The sequence below is a fragment of the Kogia breviceps genome, chromosome 6, assembly GCF_026419965.1.
Source record: "Kogia breviceps isolate mKogBre1 chromosome 6, mKogBre1 haplotype 1, whole genome shotgun sequence".
NCBI classification, from domain to species: Eukaryota; Metazoa; Chordata; class Mammalia; order Artiodactyla; family Physeteridae; genus Kogia; species Kogia breviceps.
Window position 1 is genome coordinate 53,345,529 of NC_081315.1, and position 12,377 is coordinate 53,357,905.

General features: G+C 38.2%; 1 protein-coding gene across 16 annotated transcripts in view; it reads left to right on the forward strand.

Moving 5' to 3' along the window:
• The window catches only part of RUFY3 (RUN and FYVE domain containing 3), an 84,877-nt gene that overhangs the window by 63,918 nt on the left and 8,582 nt on the right, over positions 1-12,377 (forward strand). For 8 of the 16 annotated variants that reach the window (XM_059065775.2, XM_067035799.1, XM_059065778.2 and 5 more), the window contains 5 exons: positions 2,632-2,724; positions 4,084-4,167; positions 6,454-6,621; positions 7,130-7,227; positions 11,294-11,413. In XM_059065775.2, coding sequence (XP_058921758.1) covers positions 2,632-2,724; positions 4,084-4,167; positions 6,454-6,621; positions 7,130-7,227; positions 11,294-11,413 — 563 coding nt within the window. Of the gene's footprint in view, positions 1-2,631; positions 2,725-4,083; positions 4,168-6,453; positions 6,622-7,129; positions 7,228-8,780; positions 11,073-11,293; positions 11,414-12,377 lie in introns of those variants that run through there. The other 8 variants (XM_059065779.2, XM_059065781.2, XM_067035808.1 and 5 more) reach the window with 2 other exon arrangements.

Sequence of the window (12,377 nt, forward strand, 5' to 3'; positions counted from 1 at the left end):
TTGGTAAAGTAGCAGGATACAAAATTAATGCACAGAAATCTCTTCCATTCCTATACACTAATGATGAAAAATCTGAAAGAGAAATTAAGGAAACACTCCCATTTACCACTGCAACAAAAAGAATAAAATACCTAGGAATAAACCTACCTAAGGAGACAAAAGACCTGTATGCAGAAAACTATAAGACACTGCTGAAAGAAATTAAAGATGATACAAAATGGATGGAGAGATATACCATGTTCTTGGATTGGAAGAATCAACATTGTGAAAATGACTATACAACCCAAAGCAATCTAGAGATTCAATGCAATCCCTATCAAACTACCAATGGCATTTTTCGCAGAACTAGAACAAGAAATTTCACAATTTGTATAGAAACACAAAAGACCCCGAATAGCCAAAGCAACCTTGAGAAAGAAAAACCAAGCTGGAGGAATCAGACTCCTGGACTTCAGACTATACTACAAGGCTACAGTAATCAAGACAGTATGGTACTGGCACAAAAATGGAAATATAGGTGAATGGAACTGGATAGAAAGCCCAGAGATAAACCCACCCACATATGGTCACCTTACTTTTGATAAAGGAGGCAAGAATATACAATGGAGAAAAGACAGCCGCTTCAATAAGTGGTGCTGGGAAAACTGGACAGCTACATGTAAAAGAATGAAACTAGAACACTCCCTAACACCACACACAAAACTAAACTCAAAATGGATTAAAGACCTAAATGTAAGGCCAGACAGACTATATAAAACTCTTAGAGGAAAACACAGGCAGAACACTCTGTGACATGCATCACAATAAGATCCTTTTTGACCCACCTCCTAGAGGAATGGAAATAAAAACAAAAATAAGCACATGGGACCTTATGAAACTTAAAAGCTTTTGCACAGCAAAGGAAACCATAAACAAAACGAAAAGACAACCGTCAGAATGGGAGAAAATATTTGCAAATGAAGCAACTGGCAAAGGATTAATCTCCAAAATATACAAGCAGGTCATGCAGCTCAATATCTAAAAAAACAAACAACCCAATCCATAAATGGGCAGAAGACCTACATAGACATTTCTCCAAAGAAGATATACAGATTGCCAACAAACACATGAAAAGATGCTCAACATCGCTAATCATTAGAGAAATGCAAATCAAAACTACAAGGAGGTATCACCCTCACACCAGTCAGAATGGCCATCCTCAAAAAATCTACAAAGAATAAATGCTAGAGAGGGTGAGGAGAAAAGGGAAACCTCTTGCACTGTTGGTGGGAATGTAAGTTGATACAGCCACTATGGAGAACAGTATGGAGGTTCCTTAAAAAACTAAAAATGGAACTACCATATGACCCAGCAATCCCACTACTGGGCATATACCCTGAGAAAACCATAAATCAAAAAGAGTCATGTACCACAATGTTCATTGCAGCTCTATTTACAATAGCCAGGATATGGAAGCAACCTAAGTGTCCATGGACAGATGAATGCATAAAGAAGATGTGGCCCATAAATACAATGGAATATTACTCAGCCATAAAAAGAACTGAAATTGAGTTATTTGTAGTGAGGTGGATGGACCTAGAGACTGTCATACAGAGTGAAGTAAGTCAGAAAGAGAAAAATAAATACTGCATGCTAATACATATATATGGAATCAAAAAACAAAAGTTCTGAAGAACCTAGGGGCAGGACAGGAATAAAGACGCAGTCGTAGAGAATGGACTTGAGGACACGGGGAGGGTGAAGGGTAAGCTGGGACAAAGTGAGAGAGTGGCATGGACTTATATACACTATGAAATGTAAAATAGATAGCTAGTGGGAAGCGGCTGCATAGCACAGGGAGATCAGCTCGGTGCTTTGTGACCACCTAGAGGGGTGAGATGGGGGGGGAGGTTGCAAGAGGGAGAAGATATGGGGATATATGTAGATGTATAGCTGATTCACTTTGTTATACAGCAGAAACTAGCACAACATTGTACAGCAATTATACTCCAATAAAGATGTTAAAAAATAGGTTTTTAAAATTATTATTATTTTGGCTGCGTTGGGTGTTCATTGTTGTGTGCGGGCTTTCTCTAGTTGTGGCTACTCTTTGTTGTGGTGCGTGGGCTTCTCATTGCAGTGGCTTCTCTTGTTGTGGAGCGCGGGCTCTAGGCGAGTGGGCTTCAGTAGTTGTGGCTCGTGGGCTCTAGGGCGCAGGCTCAGTAGTTGTGGCGCACGATCTTAGTTGCTCCGTGGCATTTGGTCTCTTCCTGGACCAGGGCTCGAATGCATGTCTCCTGCATTGGCAGGCGGATTCTCCACCACTGTGCCAGCAGGAAAGTCCAGAAATAGGTTTTATAACTAAATATAATTACAAGTTATCCATGAAGAGACCCTTGAGGTAAATGATTGTAAGATGACGTGGTACTGAAAAAATGTTTACACAAAAAGCAGTAATAGAAGATATTTTTAATTTTTATCTTTAAAGACATTTCTCCTAAGTTTCCTATAAGAACATTTTTATGGGGCCATAGGTAGCTTTCTTTCCTTCTAAGAATAGCGAAGCCTGAAAATCATGTCCTAGCAGATCATGAATTATCCTGTGTTTAGTGAAAGAAAGATAACAGATTATTTTTTAAATTTTATCAACAGCTTGCAGTTGCAAACAACAGGATTATTACCTTGCAAGAAGATATGGAACGAGTTAAAGAGGAAAGCTCCTACATATTGGAATCTAATCGGAAGGTTAATCTTACTGGATTTATGAAATATTCCCAGAGAGCATGTCATGTGTCATGGGGGGGCTGCCTCCAGAGGACCGCTTGGTAGCTGTGAGCATTTGCGTGTTAAGTGCACCATTTTCACTGAGGCTCCAGGCACAATTGAGTGAATGGCAAAGGTTATGGGAGGGTTATGCCCCTTCTCCTACAGACACTCCTTGGCTTCACCGCCACTTACATGTTTAGAGACTTCAATAAACAGTCTAATTTGATGTCTTGTTTTTATGTACTAATGATTTGTACTGTAAGTGTTCTATTATATTAAATATACCATTATTTTTAGACCATGTTACTGTTTTGTAAAAAGTGTTTATCTGATATCACTGGGAAAGAGTTACCATATAAATGAATTTTCTAGATAACTCAATCCCTGAAAGTATAGGGTTGGTTCCATAACACCTTATGGAAAAGCCCAAATGACCTTTTTGGCCAACCCAATACCAAACTTTTTATATATGTCTAAACAGATATTTTGCAAACCTTTTATATATTGCACAGTTCTAAGCCTTCTTAAGTGGAGGATGTAATTGAACACATTTAGCCCTTTATGATGATTGAATATCATAATTATCAACATTGGCAATTCTGTACTGAGTTATAACAGTGCTACTTTGGTGGGGGTCGGCTATTGAAATTTATAGAGCTTCTAGCTCCTGAGCTTAAATATTCCCAGATTACTGTGGATGGTTTTTTTCTGCCTTTTATTTCACTGGTATCTATTGCTTCTTACTGCTGTTAGCATTACTCTCTCTGGAGAGGTCTCCCTACTTATCCTCATGCTTCTAACCTGCTATGACCTAGGAATCCAGAAATCCACTTATTAACATTGTTCTTAAAGAGTAAGCACCTAGGCTCTGAGTGGGGACCGACATGAGTAAAATGTTTGCCTTTAATGCATGGACTTTGTAAAAACAACTGTGACTACTCAGCATTTTCTGATGAGCTACTCATGTTTAGCTCTGATCTCTCTGTATGGGTGGAGACACCAGATGTGAGATCTCTGGAGTAGGACTACATTCCTGTTTGAAACTTTGGCCCAATTTATAGTTTACAGTCATGCTATTTTGTTTTCAGAGGCTGATTTTTTAAGACTTCTACCACTTGGTTTGGTAAACTATCTTAGGACTTTAAACAAAATGGCAAGAAATTCCCAATTTGGCTTAAGAATACTTACTAAACTTCTTCAGTTTCTTTGTTGTCTTTGTTCATTATCTTACATGTTTAGGTATGATCATTTCCCTTACTAAATAGCAGTGCTAGTGTCCACTAACTGTATAAATTCTTTAAATCCTTAAATATGTACTATTTTATTTATCTTTTCAAGGGCCCTAAGCCAGACAGAACTTCAGAAGGGCAAGCACTGAGTGAAGCAAGGAAGCACTTAAAGGAGGAGACACAACTACGACTGGTAAACTTTGCTTATGTCCCGATAGTTCAGGAACATATTAAAACCCCTACCTAGGGGTTTTATCTAACAGATCAAGGAATGTCAGTAGTGTTCTAGCAAATTTTATGGATCCTATAAAATAGTTTTTTGGGTATTTTTGTGGTTTTTTTTTTTTTTTGCGTTACGTGGCCCTCTCACTGTTGCGGCCTCTCCCGTTGCGGAGCACAGGCTCCGGACGCGCAGGCTCAGCGGCCACGGCTCACGGGCCCAGCCGCTTCGCAGCACGTGGGATCTTCCCGGACCGGGGCGCGAACCCGTGTCCCCTGCATCGGCAGGCGGACTCTCAACCACTGCGCCACTAGGGAAGCCCGTTTCTCATTCTTTTAACGCCTAGTCCCTACAGTGCTTCCTCAGTCCTTTTTCTGAGCATTCTCAACAGCCAATGTAATTTTACCGATCTTTTTATTTTTGCTTTTATAGTTTGTGTTGCAAAAACATTAGGTATATAGAACCTTTTTTCTTTTCTTAATTTATTTACTTATTTATTTTTGGTTGTGTTGGGTCTTCATTGCTGTGCGTGGACTTTCTCTAGTTGCAGCGAGCAGAGGCTACTCTTCGTGGCGGTGCTCAGGTTCTAGGTGCATGGGCTTCAGTAGTTGTAGCTGGTGGGCTCTAGAGTGCAGGCTCAGTAGTTGTAGCACACGGGCTTAGTTGCAGAACCTACATTTTTAAACTGTGCTATCTCCCCTCCTGCTTCAGTCCTCACCCCAGCAGAGATATGTCTCCTTGGATTGGGCAGCTCTTCTTTTCCTTAAGAATCATTAATTTAGAATTGTATGCTTTTATTTTTAGTTTTTTTCTGAATTTATTCTTGTTCTTATATATAAACAGAAAAATGTACATCAGTATTAGTCTTAAGATATTTTTAGAAATTAAAAAATATATATACATATATAAAAGAATGTATAATAAGGACTAATACTCCTATAATAGATTTTATCCCAATAGTATATTAAATACACCCGTGGTATTAGTACATTAACTCTTCCTGTAATTTAGATAGTATGACAACCAAATAATCCCCCTCCAATAATGTCTCTAACAGTAGGGAGAAGCCTAAAAATAAGGGGTGATCTGATTTGTAGTTATCACAAACAGTGTATAGAACAGAATTTCAAGTTATTTTATAATGTTACTTTAACAATATTATTTAACATCCTTGAAATATTTACCATTTTCCTTCTATGTGTGGATTTGATCTCAAAATACTTTCCATAAGGAAGGTCCTAGAAATAATGTATGTCAGCATTTTAAGAAGCAGTCTGATTTGTCTTCTGTCATGCTAACCATGTACAGAAGAGTGGCTCAGTTAAGTGGCAAGTGAAAAAATTTTACATAAAATTTTCCATATTCTCGTACCACATTAAAAAAAATGTTCATTAAAAGAGATAGAAACCAAGCAAGTAGGCAAGGTTCTGAATGTGCCCTGGGCACAGCATGGATGCAAAAGAACCTCAGGTCTTTGTACCTCTGATCATCCAAATGATGTTGCAGTAATAATGGTTGAAACAAAAATAGGTCTCATGATAAATGAATAGAAAAATTCAGTTAGCCGCTATATTTAAAATAGATAAACAACATGTATCTACTGTGTAGCACAAGGAACACTGCTCAATATTCTGTAATAACCTAAATGGGAAAAGAACTTGAAAAAGAATAGATAACATGTATACGTATAACTGAATCACTTTGCTGTACACCTGAAACCAACACAACACTGTTAATCAACTATACTCCAGTATGAAATAAAAATTTTTTTTAAAAAAAACCTCAGCCATATTGACCATTCCCTGTAACTGAGATGTTATCTTGGGGACCCAAAGTATCTTTTGGGTTCCTTGGGCTCTTGAAAATATCAACAGCCTCCAAATGAAGAGAATTCCAACTGCTTCATTTTGTGCTGGCTGCTGTAACACTTTATATTTCTATAATAAGATATGACATCGGTTGTCTGTTTTAATATCTAATGAAGTGACTCAAGTATGTGTGTATTTTAGACATATTAGATAGCACTGTGTTTGGCCTATGGAGTTTTTCAGATTCGTAAATTATTGAGTAAATGGTACTGTAATTATCCTAATTATTATTATTCTTTTTGTTAATGTCTCTGTATTGAATGATAGCTTATAGCTGTTTTGCCAGACTTCAGACCTGAGAGTTTTGGTCTTCCTTGTCCTGTGGAATTCTGTGGTTTGCACTTAGTTGAGGAAAGAGAGAATTAAGTAATTTGTTTTCCTTTCGGGGCAGGATGTTGAAAAAGAACTGGAGATCCAGATCAGCATGAGACAGGAGATGGAACTGGCTATGAAGATGCTGGAGAAGGATGTCTGTGAGAAGCAGGATGCCCTGGTGTCTCTGCGGCAGCAGCTGGATGATCTCAGGGCTCTTAAGCATGAACTTGCCTTTAAGTTGCAGGTAGGCTCACTGGCTCTCTAAAATCCCAGGGCTTCCTTTGCCCCTCTTCTTCTCTATAATCACACTTTAAATAGAAGAGGAAAGAGTCCCATCTCATTTTGAGGCTGGCTACCAATAAACCACTTTAGGAATCGGTCTATCCTAGGATCCTGTATTGCTGTTCTGGAAAGTCATGTCCACTTTTTACGTTTTAACTGGGCAAGAGGGTCTTTTTTATCCTATAAGATAATTTCTACCCTCCAGCCTAACTTGCCAACTGAGTTACATAGATAAACTGATGTACTTTCCAATGTTGATTTTTGAGACAAAACTGCAGATAACAATACTAATCTTAAATGTTGCTTCTTGCTTTTTCTATATTTGGTAATTAACTGATAAGCAAACATAGGAGCATTTCTATTTCTCTAGTTCCCGCTTACCATTAGGTTCAAAAGGTATGTGTGATTTGTTTCAGGATTTTATGTTATATGCAAACGTAAACATCACTCATAATTCTTTTCCATAACAGAGTTCAGACTTAGGAGTAAAACAGAAAAGTGAACTAAACAGTCGCTTGGAAGAGAAGACTAATCAGATGGCTGCTACCATTAAACAACTTGAACAAAGGTAAAAGTGCTGTTTCTTTAGTGAAACACTTAGGGCGTTCAGTCCTGGACATGAAGAGAATGTGCTCTGCATTTGGCAGAGCGTATGTAGGAATCTCCCAGCTTAACACCAGGCATGCAAGTAGAAAGAAAGCCAGTTAAATTTTGTGTTTTTTAAAGATGTCACTAAAAACCATTTTAGTGTCCTGTGTTAGAGGAGGGATACTTCCAAGGATGAAAGGACTTTTAAATCTGTGATTCTGTTACTGTTCATCACGCAAGTCTTTGAAGACTTTGGTGCTAGGTGATGGAGGGGTACTGAGGGCCCTTCTAATAACTGTAACCCCATTCCTTCCTCTCTCATCTCCTTTTTCTCTCTGCTTTCTCCTGAATAGTTCTATAGTTTCTATTGTCACATCCTGCCCACAACTCTTAGATCTGTCAGTCTCCCCGCTCTGTCCTCAATCTGGAGACCAGTCTTGCATTTTCATCCCCTGACCAGCTATTTCCCACCAGTACCTACAATTCACTCTGCCCAAAGTATATCTTCTCCCTGTTGCCACTCTTTTCTGTCTGAAGCCACCGTGTTCTTCCTGATGACTCAGCTGCCAAGAGAAATGGCTAAGGCTTCAAGATTGAATGAGCCACGACAGCCATGGTCACTAAGCGTTGCCAGCCTGTGTTGCTACCTGTTAACACCCACTGATCACCCTTCTTGCACCTGAGCAAAACTAAACTACTTACTAGACATGCTTCCCATTTTCCCCATCCACGTCTTGCCTAATAGTTTCACCAATTAGAAATGCCCTTCTCTTCCCACTTCCTTGTTCTTCAGATACATTTTTTATGTTCAGCCTTCAATGCCACCTACCCAAGGCTTCCTCTAACACTTCTTCCCAGCTAAAAGTAAATTGCCGATTTGTACTAGTTGGAATTCCCATAGCTTTACATCCATACCTATCCATACAGCTTATAGCACTTCTGACTTTGTCTTACCTTATAAACCTTTACATACGTATCTTCTGATGAGAGTGTGAGTTCCTTGACGTTAGTTAACTAATCCTTTAAGTTCCCTTGTTGGATATGTCACAGTGCTTTGAATGTCCAAGGCATTCATTTAGTAAATGCATGGATGAAACGGTAAATGGATGGCTTCTTTTATTCAGATGGTTCTTGACCAGGGTGGGTCCTGAACAGCACTGCATATTATTGTTGAATCAAAAGTTAATTGCAAATTAATAAATAAGCTTGAAAACTCTGGTTTGGCTGATTTGAAATGAAAAAGTATCAGTCTATCTCGGAAGTTATCTAAGTGCTTGCTCATAGCCGTTATATGTTTATGATTTAACAAATCAGTTTTAGTGTTCATAAATTGTGTTTTTGAAATGTGTCAGATTATTTTTCAGTGGATTTTTGGCTTGGCATTTAAAGCAGACAGAACTAAAATAATGCCTTACCTCTTCAAGTATTATTAAGCTGACTTATTCTCTTGCTATTTTTGTCTTTCCTATTTATTCATTTTCTCATTCCCCTTTCACTCCCATTTTTATTTTTATTTTTATTGTATTAATATAGTGAGAAGGATTTGGTGAAACAGGCAAAGACCTTAAATAGTGCAGCAAATAAACTGATCCCAAAACATCATTAGGCATTTTACAGCTGGTCACCTCACAAGTTGGATATCACAGCTTAATTGTAAAAGGAAGAAATCTGAAAGTTATTGCATTTATGCTCTGATACTATATAAAAGGTCACCAAACATTGACTCTGAATTTGCTGGACTTTTAAAAAAAAATGTTTGATATATATAGGCTGTGTTTTCTTCTTCTTTATTTTCTCCCCAGAGTTAGAAAATTTAGTATAAGTTCTCAACTAAATGCCAAATAAACTTTGAGAAATTACTTCTGAGTTGACCAATAAATAAACACACCATTAAAAAACATCCTAGGGAATTGAAGCTCTGTACATATATGACTGATGCCTTTACAGCCCAGTCCCCAACAATACCAGTTTCTAGGTGCGATGTCTGTGTCATTGAGCCTGTTCTGCTGTTGCGATGTAATGAACTAGAGGTGACTGCCACATGGTCTTGGACTCTTCTAAAGTAGTTCTGTGTCTCTTAGGCCATGACCCCTTTTCACTTTTGTTATCTAGGTTTAATCCCCAGGCCAAGGATAAGTACTTAGTATTCCACTACAGTCCTACTCTCAGTAACCAAGATTGCTTGCAACTATTTTTTGCCTTAGTGACTTCGTGGGGGGCAGTGGGGTGAGGGCGGGGAACAGCATCCTTACATTTCTTTAAAGTCATAGAGATAAAGTTAGTGATTAGGTAACTTATGATAACATAATAATGTGGAAGCTTGGGAAAACCCTCCTAATATTTGTCATCTTCTACCTCTGCCATTTTCCTGCAATTCCACTTCCTATTTAGGTAGCTCAGAGAGAACAATTTTAATAAAAACACGTCTCTCCTATTAAAAAAAAAAAATACGCTACACGTTTTTCACATCTATCCTGCTTTTCCTTTTGGAGTAAAGACAACAAGGCGCAGACATGAGCGATGGTTTCTTGCCTCTTGTTCCTTGCTGGCAACGTTTACTTAAGAGTTTGTTACTTTTTGTTCAGATGGGAATTCGCTTAAGTTTCTAGAATAATAACAGTCTATTAGAAAACCATTTCAGAGTAGGAAATAGACAAATGATGAACTTATATTCATTATTATTATTTAGTCTAAAAATAAAGATTCCCAGTAGGTATTCATAAACAATAATCAGCAGGGCTTCTTTTTCTAAGTGACCACAGATCTGACCCTTCCTAGGCGTTCCATTGTAATAATCCTATAAATACTTAGATTTTTTTTAAAAACGACTTTTGATTTTGGGGAACAGGTGTTACGTAAACCTTTATTTCTTCAAAAAGTCTTGGCAAATTTTTTGTTTTTCTGTTTTTTCTCATTCTAGTAGATTTGCAGCATTTCAGCTGCTTAAGTGGGGACAAAGATAACCCCTTTGCTCCCAGCTCTTGAAATTCTTTACTGTCTTCTTGGAAAAAACAGAATTAAGAGAGTAAGATAGATTTCATGTGTGTTTTTATAGGTCCTTGCAGACTTGAACCAAGGTCAAGTCAAAGAGCCTATGACCAACCTCATGGAAGAGACTATGCTTTTGAACTTAGTTTATTTCTTATAATTTTGCACCTCTTCTTACCTTCATCAACTTTTGTGGTGATGAGTTGCCTTTTCTATGAGCATTTGCAAGGAGTGCTCAAACATCAAAATAAAACATTTTAAAGACTATACATAGTAGCATAGTAGCATGCTCCCAAATTCTATTACAGAGAGCCCCAGATATTTCACCTTAGAACATGCTTCTTTATAGGTGCAAAGTTATAGGATATTTGGGAGAAAACATTCATAATCTTCCAGAGAATATGGTCAGGAATCTTATGCAGGCCCGGTGCTGAACTGTTTGTCCACTTAGTCACACACCAGTTGGTAGAAATGGAAAAGGAAAGAGACAGCCAAACTCTAACAAAGGCTTTTCATTATGTTAAAAACCCGAAGCCTGGGTAAAGGTTGATGTATAGTGTCCAGTGATTTACTATAATGTGGTTTAGGGGAGGGACCAGGATAATGTTCTAATTCCACATATAAGAAGGTAGTTGCCCATTTGCAAGTTCCAGTTATGAGTGTAAACCAGAAATGAAAAGTACCAAACCTATTAGGAAATAAAACAAAAAAGTGGATTTAATTACTATGTACTTGAGGTTGGCTTTGGATATGGATTTTCTAAAAGGTGATGTTTTATTGTTTATCATCTAATGGCTGTAAACTGTAGTACTAGAATAAAAAAAAATGGAAAATCAACTATTCCTCTGCCTGGTTCACCTTCATCTTGCTTTTTTTAAAGAATTTGTTTCTTCTCCATCTTTTCTCCCCACATAATTTCTTTCCATGTCCTACAAAGTTTATTTTCCTCTTTCTGTCTCTTCATGCCCTTGGGTTGTTTTATTTTGTGTTTTGAACTTGGTCTTCCTCCCCACCATGGCTTGTGTTTTTTATCACAAGTTCATATGGCTCACATCCAGATTGCGCCAGGCTGAGCGAGGCCGCCAGTCTGCTGAATTGGACAATCGGCTCTTCAAGCAGGACTTCGGAGACAAGATCAACAGTCTGCAGCTGGAAGTGGAGGAGCTCACCAGGCAGCGGTGAAGAAAGGGTGGTTTTAGCAGCCAGGGTGGTCATGGGAAGTACTAAGGTCAGACAGCAAGAGAGGGGCGGTCTCCTGACCAAGCCATGTCTGTTTTGTCCTGCCATGTCCTTTCTCCAGAATTAGAATTCAGAAAGCTTCACATACGTAAGCATTCCCAAAATCTCGTCAACATCTTTTTGCCATCAAAGAATTAGGAAATTAGAACCCAATATCCCAGGTAAACAGGATGGAGTAAGAGAATTAATAGCCAACACAACACTAATAATAACAGGATTTCCTGAATTCTTACTGTGTGCCAAATACTTTACGAAGCACTTCATATGCGTTCTCTCCTAACATCTTCTCATGGACCCTATTTGCAGGTGATCTTATCACCCCCACCTTCAGAGGAAATGGAGGCTCAGTGGGGTTAAATTGTCCAAATTTACACAGTTAAGCTAATAGGTAGCAACACTAATTTAAAAGCCAATTTCTCTGACTCCAAGCCCTTAACCATTTTTCCATACTGTCTCTCAAACGAGACTCAACTCTGTACCTAAGGCACTGACTTCAAACAAATAGAACTTTGCTGTTGGATATAAAAGCACACAGTTACTAAGGATACTAGTGGTTGAGGGTGTAACTGGGGATTAACTACATAACTGAAGAGAGAGCAGCTAATTCATATGTAATGGGACAACAGTGTTAGTGCTTTCATACTGTTATCTTCCTGAAAATTTAGAAATACTGTCTTTCAGTTATAGTAAATCTTACTAGTTGTCATTCAGTTGACCACAACTTTTCATTAAGAGTTAGTATTAAATGTTGCTATTTGGAGCTGTGACCCTCAGGCACTGGGAGATCCGAAAGTACATTCTTCATGATCCAAGGAAGATTAAACATGTCGAATGTATTTCAGTGTTACTGGTTTGATTGTATTGTATTTTAGTACTTTAAAACCTGGTTGTCCATATATATCT